Below are 21032 nucleotides of genomic sequence, written 5' to 3'. Positions count from 1 at the left end.
AACTAGCAGTGGCAATTTAAACCTTGAATAAGGAACAACACCGTAGGGTTCCTAGGGAGGCATTTTAGACTCCAAGTCCAAGGGATTCCCATCCTTGACAGATGTATTCATTTGGTTTCTCAAATCTAATTATTTCTCTCAGGAGGTTGGCTGACGCGCATCACTCTAAAGCTGATTACTTAGTGATGTTTTCTAAATAGGCAGGACCATGACTAGTAATCTTGTGGCAGGGAATCAGTGGATTAGAACAGGAGACCTGAGCCTTGTGTTTGGAGCTTCCAGTGGTCTTAAGGAAGCTACTTTGTCCAAAGGTTGTGGTCACCTCAGGGGGGCCTGAGTGTCCATTAGAGAAACTTCACTCACTGGCACGGTCCATCAGGGTGGGGATGCTAGTTAGGAATAAATCATTTGAGCAGAAGTGGTCAACTGGGAAAATCAGAGGGAAGACAGGGTTGGTTTTGGACACGTGGGACAGCACCACCATCCTTTCTGCCTCACAAGCCTGTTACCTTGGCACCTTCCTTGACTCATCTCTCTCATTCAACCCACATATTAAATCTGTCACTAAACTCTGCGGGTTCGGCCTTCACAGCATCGCTAAAATCTACACTTTCCTATCCAACCAAACTGCTTCCAAGTTAATCCAAGCTTTTATCCTATCCCACCCTGATTACTTCATCAGAGAAGCAGCGTGGCTCAGTGGAAAGAGCCCGGGCTTGGGAGTCAGAGATCATGGGTTCTAATCCCCACTCTGCCACTTGTCTTCTGTGTGACTTTGGGCAAGTCACTTAACTTCTCTGTGCCTCAGTTACCTCATCTGTAAAAATGAGGATTACAACACGTGAACCCCACATGGGACAATCTGATTACCCTGTATCTACCCCAGCGCTTAGAACAGTGCTCTGCACATAGTAAGCGCTTAACAAAGACCAACATTATTATTATTATTATCAGCCTCCTTCTTGACCTTTCCTGACCCCTGTCTCTCCCCACTCCAGTCCATACTTCACTCTGCTGCCCAGATGATATCTTTACAAAAACTTTCAGTCCATGTTTCCCCACATCTCAGGACCCTCCAGAAGTTTCCGATCCACCTCTTACCTCACTGGCTACTCTCCTACTATAACCCAGCCACACACTTTGCTCCTCTAATGCCAATCTACTCACTGTACCTCTATCTTGTCTACCTTCCCGCCGACCTCTCGCTCATGTCCTGCCTCTGGCCTGAAATGCCCTACCGCTTTTTATCAATTACTTTCCCCACCTTCAAAGCCTTATTGATGGCACATCTCCCCAAGATTCCCCGACTAAGCCCTCATTTCTTCTTTTTACCCTGATTTGCTCCCCGTATTCACCTCTCTCTTAGCCCCACAGCATTTATATACAAATCTGTAATTTATTTATTCATATTAATGTCCGTTTCCCCTGCTAGACCGTGAGCTCGTCACGGGCCGGGAATGTGTCTACCAACTCTGATATACTGTATTCTCCCAAGTCTTAGTACGGTACTCTGCACACAATAAGCACTCAATAAATACAATTTATTGACTATTACTATTTTAAGACACCCCAGATATTTAGATGAAATGGAACTCTTAAACTCACCAAATAGTTATTTTTAAGGCTATAAACCTTGGATCTGACCATTCCTGAGGACAACTGAAGTCATACTGAGTGTTCCAGAGTCACCATGGAACACATCTGGGCCTACCAAAGGCCAGATTCATACTCCTAGAGTTTTCCAGAAGTTAAATGCTCTGTCATTTGATCTGTCTTTCACAGTGTTGGCTGATATTACCACGGTGGGTCTGCAGGGTCAGCGTTCTGGAAGGCTAGCTAGGAACTGGAAAAGACTAGAGGCCCGGAAGCTGGACGAGGAGATTACTGAAGTAATTATGCATGAGATGATTAACAGTTTGACTAGGGCTGTGGCTGTGGGAGTTGGAGAGGAATGGGTGGATCCAAAGAATCTTTCCATTGATAATTACTTTTTAAATTAATTGGAAAATAGTCTTTTCCTCCGTGGAAAGCCATTTATGCCCACTCAATCCCTTATTTCCTCAATCCTTAGGTGACACATACTGTAGAATAAAGCTTTGGGGGAATTTAATTGTAGACCAAAACCTGTGATTAACTGAGGGTGGAGCAAATTTAGCAAACTGGTTTATTAGCAAATCTGTTTGAAAATTTAAGTGCTGTAAAAGTGACTTGTTTGCCTTAGAGTGCCCCAAAACTAACAGTTACTTTTATGCAGTGGGTACTCATAAATTTGTCTCTGTAATGGGGGGGGGGGGGGGGGGAACGCGCCTTAGTAACCCAGAACCATTTGTTTGTGTTTTTTTTTTCTTTGGTGATGTAATTCTCGTTCACCTACTTGTCCTGGCTGAATACCGTTCTCTGAATACCATTGAAAGAATAACATTAGTCTTACATTACACTTCCCTGAAAAAGAAATCATCTCTAACGAGAAAGGAGCAGTTGAAGTGACAAACGCCCTGAAGAATGTTAGGGTGATAGATTGGGGAAGCAACTGAGGGAAAAGGAATCCAACAGGTACTGCACACCTGCCACGTACAAAAAAAACCATAATGGGTGGTGGGTATTCAAATTAAACCTAATTCCTACCCTAGGTTAGGGAGATATAACTCAGTACAAGCAAGATATGTACTTGATTATGAAATGCAATATTGTAAATGTAAGTGTTGATTGAGAGACAGTTGTGGGCCATACACTCAGCCACGGAAAATCTGGCCAGTCAGGAGGGTTCCTAAAGGTAGTGGGTTTGGTCTGTACTTTAAACCTTGTTTTATTTGTCCAGAAATTTATAAGTTCTAAGCTTAAAAATGTCAGCTCGGGGAAAGAAAAAAAATTCCCCCCAATTTTTCAGTATTCTATGAAAGCAGACAGGGCTTCCTTTAAAAACTGCCTCAAAGCTGTATTACGAGGCATGGTAGTATTGCTTCACCCCAAATTTTATACCCAATGACCTACCTGTGCTTTGCTACTAGGAAATGGGAAAAAAAAAGTTTTTAAAAGAGAAAAGGTATGTGGTATTGTGGGCAGGAGAGGAGAAAATAAACCATGCCTATAATACAACTTGGAAGGGGAGATATTAGGAACAAGAGGGCCGTTAGAAGATGAGCATGGCTGAAATGGAGAGCCTAGACTGAGGCAGAGTGGGGAACAGCAAGACAATATGGCATCAGGTGGTGGAGAACACCCCTCAGTCCCTTATGCCCTTAGCTCAGAGCTCTCGCATCAGGGCCCCCATGGCTCCTGTTTCCCTTGATCTTAGAGACTGAAACCATGAACCATAGCATTGAGGACATGGCAGAGAGGATGCTACAAGAACCTCCTCCATGATAATGATGGTATTTATGAAATATTTACTATGTGCCAAACCCTGGAATGGATACTCAGATTGAATAAAGTCCGTCCTACATAAGGCTGGCAGTCTAAGAGGGAGAGAGAGAACATGTATTTTCTCCCCATCTGACAAATGAGAAAATTGGTGCCCAGAGAGGGTAAATGACTTACCCAAGGTAACCCAGGAGGGAGGTGGCAGAGTCAAGATTAGAACCTGGGTCCCCTAATTCCAAGTCCTGTGCATTTCCCACTAGATCATGCTGTTAGTTCAAGGAGTTTATTCAATAGTATTTATTGAGCGCTTACTATGTGCAGAGCACTGTACTAAGCACTTGGAATGTACAATTCGGCAACAGATAGAGATGATCTCTGCCCACTGACGGGCTTACAGTCTAATCGGGGAGACAGATGGACAAAAACAAGACAACTTAATTGCAATAAATAGAATCAAAGGGATGTACACCTCATTAACAAAATAAATGGGGCAATAAAAATATATACAAATGACCACAGTGCTGAGGGGAGGGGATGGGAGAGGGGGAGGAGCAGAGGGAAAGGGGGGGAAAGGGGGCTTAGCTAAGAGGAGGTGAGTACTGATGTGATTTGCTCCATATGGTCAACACCTTTAGTCAGTCAGATAATTGCGATATGAAAAATAGCCATGAACTTTGGCCAGTAATGATACCCTTACTTGTTGAAAACAAAAAAGGTAATACTCTTCCCTAAGCAGACCACTGTTCTATGAGGTAAAGTGACCCTATTATTCTCTCCCTGCTTATTTTCTAAGCACACAAACATATTAGAATACCAAATTGAAGCTGTTACCAATGATCTGCCTCATTCCACAAGGAATTCTTCATGCTAACTGAAGAAAAACCAATACAGAATAGGTGTGCCTTCCAGTCCAATGAGGTGGGATTCAGTCACACTTGGAACATCTTTTTTCTCAATTTAGACCAGCAACATTCACTTACTTGGGCCACTCTGAACAGATCAAGCATATGTGTTTATTAAACTATCCTCAGTGGATTAATTAAGAATTAATTTACTTGCACTCTTGAGTGTATTGAAGTTATTTGCATCACTAATTCCAAGGTGTGCAATTTGAAGAAGACTATATTATGTCCACTTCTCTTAGTGTTAGTGTTTACTCTCTGGTAGCAGAGGTGTTGGTAATACTAATTATAATAATAGTAGTATTTTAAAAGTGTTTAGTATGTGCCAGTCACTCAAGCAAGGACTGTATTACTAGACGCAGCGTGGTCTAGTGGAAGAAGCACCGTCCTGGGGCCTGGGTTCTAAACCCTGCTGTTCCACTTGTCTGCTGTGTAACCTTGGACAAGTCACTTAACTTCTTTGGGTCCCTTATCTGCAAAATGATAATTCAATACCTATTCTCCCTTGGACCTAGACTGAGCACCCCATGTGGGACCATTACCGGGTATCTCCCCCCAGTGCTTAATACAGTGTTTGACACATAGTAAGCACTTATCACCACTATTTTTTATTATTTTTATTACTGTTTTAAAGGATCCTGAAGGGGAATAAAATGACTCTGGAGTAAATGCAGCAGGGGCCAAGGGGATCTCCTAGCAAAAACCTTTATTCTTTGTTGATTTTGGAACTATGGAACATACATCTAATAATAATAAAATGGTAATAATAATGATAATGTTATGTATTTAATTACTATGAGCCAAGAACTGTAGTAAGTGCAGGGTTAGATACAAGATAATTAGGTGAGAAACAGTTCCTGTCCCATATGGGGCTCACAGTCTCAGAGGGTAGGGAAGGCGGGTTGGGGGAGAGAAGGGGTATTTAATCTTCATTTTACAGATGAGGAAACTGAGGCTCATAGAAGGTCAATCAGGTCACCAGACTCCCAAGCCTCTTGTGTGGAGGGGGAGGGGGTTGTCATGACAGAGTCACAAGTTGCCCAGAATTGGTCCTTACAGCAATTTGGGTACCCAGAGTTAGCCATACTCAAAATGAAAAGTGGGCAGATATAAGTCCTCTCTCATATCCCAAACTGTTTCTCCTTGATGAATAAATGTTTTTCAGAGTCATTTTGATATTAATGAATCACCTTCTGAAAACTTTTCTCCATCCTGAGAGTAACAGATATTCTTCTCGTTCTCTGCTTCTAATCTTTGTATGCTAGCCATGAATCAAAGATATACTTTTACTCAACCAGTCACTAGACTGTAAGCTCTTTGAGGGTAGGGAACATGCTTTCTTCCCCTCTAGGTTTCTCTTAGAAAGACGGGGTCTCGGCCCTACCCAAACATGAGTTGAAAAACCATTTCAACTCGGGATTATTTTTACATCTACCTAAATCGTTCCCTTTTCCAGAACATCCTCACAAGGACTTCACAGGACTCAGAAAATACTGGCTTTGAAGAATGAGGCTTGTTTCATTTGGTCGTGGGTTCTAATCCCAGCTCCGCCACTTGTCAGCTGTGTAACTTCGGGCAAGTCACTTAACTTCTCTGTGCCTCAGTTCCCTCATCTATAAAATGGGGATTAAGACTGTAAACCCCACATGGGACAACCTGATAACCTTCTATCTCTGCACTTGCTTGGCACGTAGTAAGCGCTTAACAAATACCATTATTATTATTATTTCATGTGAGAGAAAGTTGATGAGAATCCTGCCCCTGAGTCAAAGGGGTAAATATATCAGATCCTACCAGGTCTGTACCTCCTTTCAAAAATTCAGATGTTATTTTGTGGTGGGCGAAGGCAAAGAAGACAATAACTGAAACCCTGGCTGAGGAGGTATTATTTTTTCTTATCCTTGAAACTGTTTCAAAGACTTAAGAACAAGTATAAAAATAACATCCTTTAACATTGTTTTGATTTCCTAAATTACTTATCCTTCATTTTCAAGGATGATACTAATAATGATGAGATCCTTTCTCTGGATGTGAGTGTGACTGACACTCCTTTCTGCATCGTTTGCAGCTAAAAATAAATCCTTGCTGTATTATTGGGTTTACCCAGTACCGGGCCCATCTCTGTTTCTGACTTTAGCTCTTGGTTGGGGACAGTACCCTGTCTTGATGGCTAACAGGCTGGTCTGTCTGCTTGCTGTGTCTTCTGGATAGTCCACTGTTATGTTTTATCATTTGAAACTGGGCTTCTCAATTGATATACCTTCAGTGAAAAACAGCAGTGGGTTTTCACAGAGATAAAGAAACAAGATGTAGAGGTCGGCGACAGTTTACTGTATGTCTTATGAAATAGCTGACCTCATTAATGGCCCAAACAAATGAAGTGTTTGCATCCCTGAGGTTCCTTTTGTTTCTAAGAGCACATCTAACTTTCCTAGTCTCCTGAATAATGTTCTTGGCTGGGAAGTAGGCTTACAGAGACATACGATCCATTTTGCAGACACTGTATCGACAGTACTGCTGCAGGATTTCCAGCAAGGTTTTGCTTGGACAAGTAGTAGAGGATCAGTTTGCCCATAAATGCTGAAAAATAACTTATTCAACCATCGCCTGACCTTATGTTCAGGCAGGTGAAGGAAATGATGTAACTACTTAGTTCACTCTTGGACGTTTGACAGTGCATCCAATGCACCACTCTTCACCCCCCTTTTCAATTTCCATCAGCAGCTGCATATGGATGGGGAAAGGAGATAAGGCCCAAATCAGCCCATTTTGCTGCAAGCTAGCCATACTGGCAAAAAACACTTGCTTAGGGGAAAATGTTGAAACAACTGTCTCAAATGAGTTTCTGCATTTTCTGTGGATTTTGATTCTGAATGTTTTTCCTGATCCCAATTGGCACTGATGGTAGAAAGTTTTCCCTACTGCAGTTGTTTCTCCTTACAACACCAACAATTCCATTTAACTGTATTCTCCTCAGAGATCACAATGGTCTCATTTTTGATAAGTAATTTCATTCCTGTTGAGGTGACTGTGAATGGCAGAGAACAAGGGAAGAAAATCTAGCTGTTCCATGTGCACAAAGGCTGTGATGCTATTGATAGTGCATCCAGTTGATATCACAGCGTTTTCAAATGGACCTTAAATATATCAGTAATCTCACTTTGGCAGAATGAGTTGGAACAAAGCATATTTTGGAAATATAATTTTTCCAGAGAAATAGAGGAACCAGGAAATGCCTTGTTTTATTCCACCCTGAGTAGTTATTTTCCATTATATTACAGTAACTTTGTGGTCCAGGCTGTTGAACCCACTTTGGAGAAAGGTGATATTTGGAGTTAGTAGTCCTAAAATTGTATAAGGTCTAGTACATTCTCTGTTCAGAGAGTGCTCTATAGTCCCCATTAGCAACATATCTGTCTAGTACATGAACTTGTTGGAAAAAAAATTGTCTACCCATCTCAGTTATGTTATACATTTTTTCATTATGACATTTCATTCATCCAAAACATTTTATCTCATTTCCTGTGAAACATAGGGCCTTATAACAATGCACAGTTCTAAAGCAAAGGCTATGAAAGATTAAGTAAAGTAGTATTTTTTATCTTTCCAAAGTTTTGTCTAAACAGCATGCTTCTGAGATCCTGGTTAGGAAACGGAGAGCTAATAGCTTGATTGAAGAACGCAAACAGGGAAATCTCGAAAGAGAATGCATTGAAGAACTGTGCAATAAAGAGGAAGCCAGAGAGGTCTTTGAAAATGACCCTGAAACAGTAAGTACTGGAAAAGGTGTTCAGAGGTGAGAATGCTGTTGGGTTCAGAGAAGTGGAAATGGGGTCTTTCTTTGGGCAAGGTAGACATGGTTGTCTCAGAGAAGCTTCAGCTAGGTATTGTTCTTTTGACAGTATATGTTTAGAAGGGTTGTGTTGGCGGGGTGGGTTGATGAGAGTGAAGTCTAAAATGTCTATCCTACCATGGGTTTAGGGCACAGATTACCAAATACGTTTGGCCCTTTCCTAAAGGGAAGATTACTACAATCATTTTTTTCATGCCCCAGGAACCCCCCCCCCCAGAAGCCTAGGGTTTGGAGTGGAGAAAGAGACTGGCCTCTTTTAATCAATCAATCAATCAGTCGCATTTAACCCACACCTGGGGGTAGTGGGATTTGGTGGAGAAGATATCTTGGATTCAAAATAATGCATCCCTCATCCCAAATTCTGCAGTTCCTTCTGGGACCCTGATGTTGTTTTATCAATAACTGGAAAGAATAGCTGAAAATCAGAAGCATCATTGTATAGTGGATAGAGCACAGGCCTGGAAGTCAGAAGGACCTGGATTCTAATCCCTGCTCTGCCATTTGTCCGCTGTGTGACCTTGGGCAAGTCACTTAACTTCTCTGGGTCTCAGTTACCTCATCTGTAAGAGGGTGAGCCCCATGTGGGACATGATTAATTGTACCTACCCCAGTGCCTAGTACAGTGCCTGGCACATAGTAAGCACTTAACAAATACCATATAAAAACAAAGTCCCCCAAATTTGGATTGGCCAAATAAGAACAAACAGTCACCGTACTTAAAGAAGAGAATATGAGAGCCAGATTTCCCTTGTTGCTTGTCCGTTTTACTGCTGCCTGTACACCCAATGTCCCACCTCTTTTGGAGTCAGGAATAATCTAGCTACTGGGCAATTGGACTAATGTAAATGATGTATAAAAATAACCAATGAAATGTCACGTTGGATAATTTCAATTATTAGTGAATATTAGTGAATATTTTTTCTCCAGTCATGTTAGGCTTAGGCCAAGCCCATGAAGGGTGCCTTCTGAGGATATGTATGTTTATGAAAATTCATTTTTAATGCCTCAGTTAATAATGATAATAATAGTTATTATTATTATTGTGGTATTTCTGAAGTGCTATGTGCCCGGCACCGTACTAAATCACAGTCTCAAACCTATTTTAAGATGAGGTAACTGAGGCACAGAGAGTTGAAGTGACTTGCCCAAGGTCAAACAGCAGAGAAGTGGCAGAGTCAGAATTCGAACTCATGACCTTCTGACTCGCAGGCCTGTGCTCTCTCCACTATGCCAACTGCAGGGCCAGGGGTAGGATAGCTCTGCAAACTGGTGACATCCTGTCACTGCCACAACAGTCACTGATTTGCCTCTGCATATCCCTAAGAGTTTGGTCTTTAGGGAGTATAGAGCAGCCAGAAAACCTGTGTGTCTTCTGGTGCTAGGAGAAAGTTTGGAACTAGGGTCTGGCACAGAAGCAGTGTGGCCTAGTGGAAAGTGCATGGATCTGGAAATCAGAGGAACTGGGTTCTAATACAGCTCTGCTACTAGTCTGCTATGTGATCTTGATCAAGTCACTTCTTCTCTGTGCCTCCATTACCTCACTTGTAAAATGGGGATTAAATATCTATTCTCTCTCCACCTTAGACTCTGAACTCCATTTGGGACACGGATTGGTCTGATCTATTTATCATGTATCTACCTCAGCACTTAGTACAGTGCCTGATATATATCAAGTGCTTAACAGTACCACAATTCTTATTGTTATTGTTGGGAATCTGTGGGCATAACTGGAGGCCTTCAGATTCTGTTACGAAGTCCCGACCCTTTTGGTTCCCAGTGTGGGGACTTCCACAGATGGGGCTGGGATTTTGTTTCAGCCTGAAGAAACTTTCCAGCCTCTACAGGGATCCCTGAACCAAGAATCGACCTGGTCTGGTTTCCTTGGGGTCCTGCTTGTCGTCCAACTGCCATGGCCTCAGTGAAACCCGAAATAGCCAAAGTGCTCTGGGGCTTGGGGATTCCAGGCCCTGCACACTCAATCGATGTGGCCTCAGGATGGCCACATTGTGAGGGAGAGCAGGAGATCCCAGCATGCTCTGGACCCTGAGATTTGGGAGGTGTGTCCTTCCCAAGGGGATTTTAATAATTTAGTGAGATGAAGGAATGGATTTAACATAAAGAAAAGTATATTTTATAGTCTTACTGAAACCTTAACCAATTAGAATCAATTTTTTAGTGAGCTGTAGTAATGATAATAGTAATAACTGTAGCATTTCTTAAGTGCTTACTATGTACCAAGTACTGCACTTGGTGGAGTAGATATAAGATAATCAGGTCTCAGATGGGGCTTACAGTCTAAACCTCTAGGCTGTAAGCTAATTGTTGGCAGGGAATATGACTATTTATTGCTATACTGTACTCTCCCAAGTGCTTAGTAAATTGCTATGCACACAGTGAGTGCTCAATAAATATGACTGACGGACTAATAGAAACTGAATCCTCATTTTGCAGATGAGAGAACTGAGGCACAAAGAAGTTAAGTGATTTGCTCAAGGCCCCAAGCAGGTACCTAGCAGGGCAGGGATTGGAACTCAGATCATTTGACTTCTAAGCCCTTGCTCTGCTGTTTCACTAGTAGTATTCACAGTATTTATCAGGTGCTTACTGTGTGCAAAACACTGTAAGAGGCCCTGGAAAAGAATACTTAAGTGAGAATTAGATAAAATAGGGCATTAGACATGCTAACCCATACCTATAATAAATAATAAAAATTAGTTATATGGGTTTTAAATTTATAGATCTAATAGGTTTCAGTTGCTGGAAAACTGCTTCCGATTGTGGGCACATTACATATATAAATATATGTTGCTTTAGATATTGGTCAGTTTTAACAAAAAAGCCAATCATATTTATTGCAGTTCTGCAGTTACATTAAAATTTGTCTCTATAAATTTTCTCCACCTTTTTCTCTTCCAGAACTATTTTTACCCTAAATACCTAGGTAAGTAGAAAATAATATAGCTCACTCACTCTATACCCACAATGTAGTGTATTTTTCATTTGTTTTTAACATTAATTTCAGGAACCCAAAGATATGGAATATAATTGCAAAACTATTTATTTATAGGCCCTTTAGAAATTATTAGGCACCTCTTTGGAATTTACTTTTGTTACTAATAGAATATGCCTTTAACATAGAGATTCTTCCCATCATCTAAATTACTCCATGCAGTAAATTTGACATTTTGGGAAAAGCAAGCCTCTAGGCAGACATTTAGTCTTGAAAATGGGTTTCTCTAAACACTAAATCTATACCCGGATCGTATCTTAGAGGCCAAAAAGAATTGAGTCTAAATCTGAAAGAGCAGCAAGGCTGAATTGAAAAGAAAAAAAAAAAACTGATAGTGGGAAGGTAAAAATATATTATGAATATATTTCGACATATTAAAGAACAAATTACCGGGCTTCATTCTTCCCTCCTAATGTAGCTTTCTTACTGCCCTCAAAGAAAATAGAAAATTGGAGGTCTAGTCATTTGTATATGCAAATATATTGGGACCATTACTCATCTAGACTCTAGACTGTGAGCTCATGGTGGGCAGGAATGTGTCTCTTGTTATAGTGTACTCTCCCAAGCGCTTAGTACAGTGCTTTGCACACCATAAGTGCTCAATAAATGCGATTGAATCTATATAGCTAGGGCTATCTGGGACGTTTCTGCTTCACTAGTGGAAGGGCAGATAGATGGGCCCCTGACTCCTCCCACTCTCTGAGAAGTTGAACGTCTTTGGAGTCAGGACCTCTTAAGCATAATATGCGAATCAGTGTTAAGTATGACCCCAATAAGACAAAAGTACCCTTGCCTATTTTTTTTTTTTAGTAGAGCTGCAGAACCAAATAGAGGTAGCTAGTTGCTACCTAGGATAGGGATATGAAGAAGTACTTCATTCTCACTCATGTCTTAGAAAGGACTAATGTTTAAAAGAATCATGTGATGCCACATAAATCTCAAAACTACTGAAGTCTATACTTTGCATTAACTCAAACAGTTTGTTGGCAATTTTCCCATGCACACTCCTGTGAATACAAGGTCATTGGGAAGGTCGAGATATCTCAGCCCTATCTATCTTTGTCTTACATTGTTGAAAGCACTAAAGATTCGGTTTGTAACCCACCCTCCCCTTATAATTTAGCGATCTTTGGAGATAAAATCAGGTTTATATGCAATATGGCTAAAGAGATAAATTAGAAGGTTTTTTTAAAATTCCCAACCACTATATTTAAACAAAATTGTTCTTAGATTTAAACTTTATATGAATATGAATATATATGAATAAACTTTATGTTCAGTTCTGATCAGAGGCCCTGAAAACATATACATAGTATCCTTAATACTCAAAGATGGCAGCCCTGGGGAAAAAATTTCCTCCTTGAGGGACAGTGGCTGAAAATGCAGTCCAGCCTATACTTAAAGTTAATATGGTACCATTTCTATTTGTAGATATGTTTATATCTGCTTTCCTCATTAGAATGGAAGGAATACGTTTCTGGTTTCTATTGTACTCTCCCAAGTCTTTAGTTACAATGTTTTGCACCCATGTGCCCAAAAAGTTCCCTTCAGACTTATTTCTACGTATTTCGTTGGAGCAGATCATTTCAGGATAACAGACACAATCTTAAGTATACTAGCTAAGTAGGTATTGAAGCATAAATAATAATATTGTGGGGGGTTTTTCAGCTTGCCTTGGCACATTTCAACCTGGAAGATTTGTGCCTGCCCGTCGATCCACCTATGCTTTCACTGACCTGAGGTCCTGTGTCACTGGTAAGCACCAATAATATCTATTTTTCACAACACTATGCATTTAAAAGTAAAAAAAATGTCGGCACCAAATTTGATACCCTTAACTGAACAGTTCTTGCACAATCTTAGGGCAATGGAAAAATTTCCAATTAGCATATCATTCAGCTATGTGAATCATGTATCATTATTTTAAAATAAAATTGGCCCATAACATTTTTGGTTAAACAGTGACATTTGTTTGCTGAGGGTGTGGAAATTTCATTCCTGGTAGTCTTATTCTTTTTTGTGTTCATACTCTCAAGAGTAATTTTTCACCTTGTGTTAGTTACTTGACAATGTCGAAGAAAGCCATGATTTTTCTATCAAATTAGCATCAAGATAGGAGTAACATTAGTGAACAGTTTCTCACTTAGCAGACCAATCATATCCCTGCCAACTGTCCATTAATCACCTCTTCATTATTGAGGATTGAGGATTTCACTGATCATTAGCTCTTCCCTGGTTGATTATCAAGAGAGATACATCTCAAACCAAGCAGTGTGGCAGCTGGTTAAAAGTTTGAGGGAGAAGCCATGTCCTCCTTCTGGCCTGGAACTCCTTCCCTCTCTTCATACTTGATAGACCACCACTCTCCCCGTCTTGGAAGCCTTATTAAAGTCATACCACTTCTAAGAGGCCTTCCCCAGCTAAACCATCATTTCCCATACTCCCTCTGCATCACATAAGCACTTGCATCTGTACCCTCTAAGCACTTTATCTTCATCCCACCCTCAGCACCAAAACCCCTATATACATATCCATAATTTACTTAAATATCTCTCTCCCACTATAGACTATAAGCTCCTTGTCATCAAAGAATGGGCCTACCAACTCTGTTGTAATGTACTCTTTCAAGAGCTTAATAAAAGTACTCTGCACAAAATAAGGATTTGATAAATTCAACTGTTGACTGAATGAACTGTGTCATGTTGTATCCAGGCAGAGATGGGTTGAAGAAGGAATGCCCACTAATTCCTCAATGGCTGTCTTATGCAGAACACATAATGAACGTGTTCATTATATAAACAACTGATTGTAATAACCCATAAACAGTAGACATTTAAAAATTCAGTCAGACAGCATTTATTGAGTGCTTACTGTGTGCAGAGCACTCTACTAAGCACTGGAGAGCATACAATATAAGAATAAACAGATATATTCCCTGCCAAAAATACTCTAATAAGCATTTATGTAAAAGAGACAAAGTATATTTTTCCCTCTGAACTACTTGAATAATTTGCACAAGAAAGGCTATCAGGATGAAGATCTTAATTTACAAATAATTTGGATGATATTTTGTGGATTCTTTTGAGGAATCAGGCTGGGCAAATGATCAATAAATAGTCTTATCCATCTCTTGGCTCACTTCACTTTCCAGTGATCAATCAAAAGTATTTATTGAGTGCTTACTGGGTGCAAAACACTGTGCTAAGTGTTTGGGAGAGTACAGCACAAGAGAATTGCTACACACGTTCCCTGCCCATCACAAGCTTACAGGTTAGAAGTGGTAAAAGATTTAAAGAAAAGAGAATCTCAAAGAAAAACATGGCAAGAGAAGGAAAAAAATATAAGATTCTTGGACTATCTGATGAAATACACCTATAAAAGCTCTTTCTGGTCATAACCACCCTATGCCTATTCCTATCTTGTGTATCTGTGAGTACGTCAAAGAGAGTTTAAGAAGGTCTTTTCTTCAGCCGCCACTTGTACCTGCCTTTGTGGCCCCTCGAGGCCTGTGGAGTCTGGTGCAGCCAAAGCAGTCAATCCAGCTGGCTTTTCCTTTTCCTTTTCCTGCTGGTGGGTTTCGGGTTACTTCCATCACTATTCCTGGGGCTTCGAGAAATGGCCTGTGGATCCCAGGCCCAGCACTGTCCAAGGATATGAGTCCGGGGAGGCTCATGACCTCTGCAGTTTTGCTGTTGCCCTTCTGAAGCCAACATTTCAGCTTTTAAAGTAGAATTAGAGAATCAGGCTGAAGGACTGAGTTCTGTAGTCTGCAAGCCTCTACTTTCACCCCAAGAACTGCAGAGTGCCATTTGTACAGTCAAATTACAATGGGGGTACCATCTGATGACCATAATCTGCAGGATGAGGATCCAAGAGACCCCCCCAAATTGAAGGTCTGCAATTTAGCAGACTCTTGGAAGAATGGAACCCAGGGCGAGCAAACAAATATGGTACTCAACAGTGAGCTCATCAACACGTGATCCCAGGAAAAGAACAAAACAGCAAAAGGAAGGATTAGTACACTGCTCTGCACACTGGAAGCACTTGATATTTTGACTATTCTGACCTCTTACTTGCATTTATTTTAGGCAAGACTTTTTTTAGCTTGGGTTCTCACATGTGAATTTACACTAACCGTCAAGACTCTTTTCATTTCCTACAGCAATTCCAGACCAGTGCTTCCCTCTGCCCTGCCATGAAGACGGCTATCTATTTTGCAAAGATGGGCAAGGCCGATACACCTGTGTTTGTAGGCCAGGATGGCATGGAGAAAGGTGTGAAAACGGTATGTATAATGACTCATTGATCTTATAGCTAAAATCAACTGTTTGCAGAGTCATAATAATAATATTGATGGTATTTGTTAAGTTCTTACTATATGCCAAGCACTATTCTAAGCGCTGAGAAAAACAACGAAAAATAGAATCCCCAGGCATGGCGTCAATTAAAAATGTTTCATTTCACTTTCTAGATATAGATGAATGTGAAGACCCTATGAATACAAATGGAGGTTGCAGCCAAAACTGTATTAACTATCCTGGAAGTTTTCACTGTTCCTGTAAGACGGGATATCAAATGCTTCTTAATAAAAAGGACTGCAGAGGTAAGGCTGTAGCGAAACCTGCCCGTTGTGTAACCAAGAGTCCTGCAATTTGCAAAAAATTATATTGTTATAGAGGAGCAGATAGAGTCATTCAAGTAGTAAAGGCCACAGTGGAGTCAGAAAGCTAGAAGGGATCAGGAGAGGTTATTCAGTTCATCACCATACTTTCACACAAAATCCCTCAGTCAGCCAGCCCTCCCCCAATCCAAACCATCTTGTTGGTAAAGGTTTCCAAAGAAAAGGATTCCACATCCTCCCTCAGGAACCTATGCACTCCATTATAATAGTTCATCCCTCACAGACAGGGAATTACGTTTAAACAAATCCTGCCTGCTGAGCAAGAGATCTTTATATCTTGTGCTCAGTCTGATGAAAACAGAATCTCCAGTCATTATTCCCTCCATAATAATCCTTCGTTTAGCAGCGTGGCTCAGTGGAAAGAGCCTGGGTTTCGGAGTCAGAGGTCATGGGTTCGACTCCCGGCTCTGCCGCTCGGCAGCTGTGTGACTGTGGGCAAGTCACTTCACTTCTCTGTGCCTCAGTTACCTCATCTGTAAAATGGGGATTAACTGTGAGCCTCACGTGGGACAACCTGATGACCCTGTATCTCCCCCAGCACTTAGAACAGTGCTCGGCACGCACGTAGTAAGCGCTTAACAAATACCAACATTATTATTATTATTCGTTCTTTCCAACCCCTTACTATCCATCCAAATGGTCACCACCCTGGCCCTGGGGCTTGTTACATCTCAGCTTGACTACTTCATTAGCCTCCTTACCAATCTCCCTGCCCCAGGTCTCTTCTTCAATTCATGGATCATCTTTCTGAAACAGCATTCTGCAAATGTTCCCCACTCTTCAAAAGTTTCCAATAGTTGACTACTTGCTGTATGAAACAGAAACTCCTGACCATTGACCTTGAAGCAATTAGCTCTCTATTCTTGGTATCAATGTTCTTCTCCCTTTACTCCCTAGCACACATTATTTGTTCCTCTGAAGCTTACTCATAATGGGAAATCTTTGCTTCACCTTTCACCAACCTAGTGTCCATGTTCTCCCTTCAGCCCGGAACTCCCTATCTCTTCATTCACATCAGGCAGCCCACTGCTTTCCCCATCTTCAGAACCCTTTGGAAATCACATTTCCTGCAGGAGACCCAACCCAGTTCATTTCTAATCTCTCCACCTTCTATTCCCACTGTTGCTATTTCAGCGCTTGAAAGCCACCTAAACTCCGAGGTAGTCATTTGCTCAGCATAGCATAGTACATATCTTTAGTACTAATATATCCTCCTAACTATGATTTATTTTAATGTCTGTCTGCCCCTGTAGATTGTAAACTATGAAATAGAAGTGACATGAAATGAAATAGAGCTCAGGGATCATGTTTACTAATTATACCAAGTAGGCACTGGATAATTTTAATTCACTGATTGATTCATGCATGTGAAGACTATTAAGCCTTCTCTATCCAGATGAGGTGATCCAAATTCCTTTAGACTTGCCTCAAAAACAGTCTTTCATCCTTAAATAATCTTTGGGATTCTTCTTGGAATTGGCTGATGCTACTTTCCTTCAAAAATGTGGAACTCAAATGGGACCAAGCATTGCTAAGTGTAGCATGAATTCTACTTCCCAAGTGCTTAGTACAGTGCTCTGCACACAGTAAACACTCAATAAATATGACTGAATGAATATATAATACAGCATGGTATGATGGAGAGTGGCATTGTACATAGTATAGCTGGTTCACAAAATATTTCCATCTGGCCCCCCGGCAACTATCAAAGCATTTTTGCGATGGTATCAGTTTAAAACTAAGTTAATAATCCTAAGTGCCTTGAAGTTGAAGGATCTAGATGATAAGAGTCTTATACATGAAACATGCAGTTGCCAGCGAAAACATTTATTTTGATCGGACAATTTTGTTAGTGGCTGTGCCAAAAATATTGGGTGAACACACTTGAGAAGCACAATTATAATAGTACAGTGAAAGTATGAGTTTGAGACACTTGAGGATGACCTTTCTTAAACAAGTCATCATTTTCCAAGCCCATATCCCATCCATAATCAAATTCTGCCTTTATCAGCCTAAACAAGGCTCCCTTTGATGCCGGATGAATGTTCTCTTCACTGAAGCGTTAGATAAGGAGGCTAGTGTCAGGATGCCAAAACCAGAGCCACTTTAATTGACTCGGTAAATTAAAATATGATATTCAATATGTTGACTTGTAAGTCAAATGCCAAGGACCATCAAGTAAAGCCCACAATGAAAAAGCAACTCACATCAGGACAAAAGTATGTGTTTTCATATACTTCATTTTATATTGCATTTCTCATGACATCAGAGTGATAGAATGCAGAACATGAAAACATATGCATAAGCTGTATGAAGTATAGGCACAGCCAAGACGTAGACAAGCACAGTATCAAATTGCCACTTATAAAACAAGAGCAAGCAACAAGGTAGCCAAAGACCAGGCCCAACAAGCGACGGAACACAAATTTCAAGCAGACGTTAGATGTCACTGTAGGGCCGGAGAATACATAGAAATTAACCTGAAAAAATATGTAAACTTTTCCCTGCATGTGCCCCATGTTGAACAATTCTATCCATGTGTTTTTACTTTCTTTCAAAATTTGGGTTTTTGTATTTGTTTTGTCAACAGTGTTTAATGATGAAATAATCAAGTGTAGCTTTAGCTTGCATGCAATGCTCATTCAGGTAGACGGGGTTGTACTAACAATTTGAAAAAATGCTGTCTCCATTTTATTTTGTCCTTATTAAATTGTGTGTGTTTTTTTAAATTCTTGATCTATATGGGCAACAATTCAGGCCTTGTTTGAAACAACACATACCCTACTGGTTCTTTGGTGACTCATCAGACTGGGGTGACCTGCAGGAATCAGGCTCTGCAGGGATTTCAGATGTGGAAGGGAACGAGCCAGGGCCCCTGCCGAGTTGAAGCTGGGGCAGTGACTCCCATCCACTCTGCTGAGCTCCACAGGGGCTGTAGCAATTGGCTAAGGGCACAGACAGACTCTGAAAGACATTTTCTAGGGGAAGATGGTTTTTGAAACTGCCCAAGTAAACCTAGCTCCTCTGCCCTTCCCTTCCCTCCAGCTAATAATAATAATAGTGTTATTTGGGAAGTGCTTACTATGGGCCAAGTACTGTGTTGAGTGCCGGGGAAGATATTAATGATGATAATAGTAATAATAATAGTCATAATGATATTTGTTAATCATTTAGTATGTGCCAGGCATTGTACTAAACTCTGGAGTAGAAACAATACAATCAGATTGGATCCAGCCCCTGTCCTGCATGAAAGAAAACAGGCATTTAATCCCCATTTTACAGATGAATAAACTGAGACACAGAGAAGACAAGTGACTTGCCCAAGGTCACACAGCAGGCAAGAGATAGAGTAAGGATTGGAACCAAGGTCCCCTGATTTCCAATTCTTTGCTTTTTCCACTAGACCATGCCCCTCCTATGCAGAAGACACTGCTGGTTATCCTTAGTACTCTTTCTTCAGGCTGCTACAGCTCTGGCAGGGATTTCTGTGTGGCTCACCCAGAAGCAGTAGATCTTAGATTCACCGGTCTGTGAAGGGAGTCCAAATGTACTGGGCCTGAAGAGGTTCTTTTGTAGGCACCTCAGTCATGTGGCAAATTTTAAATGAGGAGCCATTGAAATAATTTGCCTCTCCGCAATCACTCTGCTCTCTGTAGACTTCGGGTGCTCTCAGAGAAGCGTATATAACTGGTTGCCCACATACTGACAAATGAATACAAAAAGGCAGAGATGGAGGATGATATGTTTCAAGTAACGGAATATGCCTATTTTAATAACTATTTTCCTGGTAGGTCATAAAGACAACAGATTTCGCTCCATCACGTCAGTTTGGGAATCACATTTCTGGGGATTATATCTAACAGAACGGAGAGTCTAGGGCTTTTTTTTTTAATCTACCCCTTTCAGGCCCTTGCACTCAAGGCAAAACTGAACTCTCTACATCTCATTTGGAGCAGAAAATGCAATCTGTTTCACATGCTGGCTCACATTTTTCCCATATGGTTCAGATCAGAAAAGTTCACTCACCCCTCTGTCTCCATTTCCCTTATTTCGTAGCTATTTGTCTGGTTTTCTTCACATTCCTTTATCCACTAGCTGGCTGTCATTGACACATCATCTCCTGCCCCACCACCTCATCTGCTAAATCAGCCTAGAATTGCTAGTTCAGAAAGTTAACCAATACTGGTAAGCAAAGTCAGCTACAGACTGCTTAGGTCTAATTCCATTGTTAGACATTGTCATCTACCAGAGTATGCAATGAGCATCTACCTTGTTCAAAGTACTGCTTGGTGGGCCGGAGGAATTTACGGGAGTAAAAGGAAAGGTCTCTGCCCTTGGGGAACAATACATTCTGATTGGAGTTACTCAGGGATATTATCATCCTGTGTGGGCCAGATCTCCTGGCCCCCAGGGAAGCCCACAAGCTCTCCTCAGAGGCTCGAGATCTCAAAGGTGTAGGTCATTGGCACTGGGGAGTGCTCCAGGGATCAGTGATGGGTGTCGCTGGTCAAATAGTGCCTGCGTCTCTCCTTGGTTACAGGGCTTAGACTTAGCTTTTTTAAAAATTGTAAATGCTCCACATTTCATATTTTAATAGTGGTTGGTGGAAGCAGCAGTCTTAGTTTCAGATTGTGGGTGGTGGCTGGGTGAGTTGAAGAGGCACAAACTATGTATGTACTTCTTGGAAGCCACGCTTCGATTCAAAAATTCAAACAGTATGGCTTTGGCCCACATGTAACAGATAATGGGACCTACTGCCCCTTTCAAACCTGGAGGGCAGCTAGATGAGTTTCCTCTCAATTCATTCAAGCATATTTACTGAGCGCTTACTATGTGCAGAGCATTGTACTAAGCACTTGGGAGAGTACAACAATAAACAGACATATTCCCTGCCCACAATGAACTCCATTTTATAATTTCTCCACAGTAGATAATACCTGGCTGCCACTGGGGCTGCACTCCCTGTAATACAAACTTTAAGTGTGTACTGCACATAGTAACGCTAATAATAACTGTGCCATTTATTAAGCAGTTACTATGTGCCAAGCACAGTACTAAGCACTGGGGTAGATATAAGATAATCAAGTCAAATCCAGTCCCTACCCCATGGGGGGCTCAGTTTAAGAGGGAGAACAAGCATTTTACAGACCCCCTTTTACAGGTGAAAACAATGAGGCACAGAGAAGTTAAGTGATTTGCCTAAGGTCACACAGCAGGCAAGAGATA

General features: G+C 41.1%; 1 protein-coding gene across 1 annotated transcript in view; it reads left to right on the top strand.

The window, feature by feature from the left end:
* Positions 1–21032, top strand: part of PROS1 (protein S) — a 56686-nt gene that overhangs the window by 2440 nt on the left and 33214 nt on the right. Inside the window, exons 2-6 of the mRNA XM_029082139.1 lie at positions 7875–8032; positions 11032–11056; positions 12794–12880; positions 15288–15410; positions 15597–15728. Of these exons, the coding sequence (XP_028937972.1) occupies positions 7875–8032; positions 11032–11056; positions 12794–12880; positions 15288–15410; positions 15597–15728 (525 nt within the window). The remainder of the gene's footprint in view (positions 1–7874; positions 8033–11031; positions 11057–12793; positions 12881–15287; positions 15411–15596; positions 15729–21032) is intronic.

This window comes from Ornithorhynchus anatinus, chromosome 17 (genome assembly GCF_004115215.2).
Source record: "Ornithorhynchus anatinus isolate Pmale09 chromosome 17, mOrnAna1.pri.v4, whole genome shotgun sequence".
NCBI classification, from domain to species: Eukaryota; Metazoa; Chordata; class Mammalia; order Monotremata; family Ornithorhynchidae; genus Ornithorhynchus; species Ornithorhynchus anatinus.
Note: the sequence above shows the minus strand (reverse complement) of the source record. Positions and strands in the feature narration are given on the sequence as shown.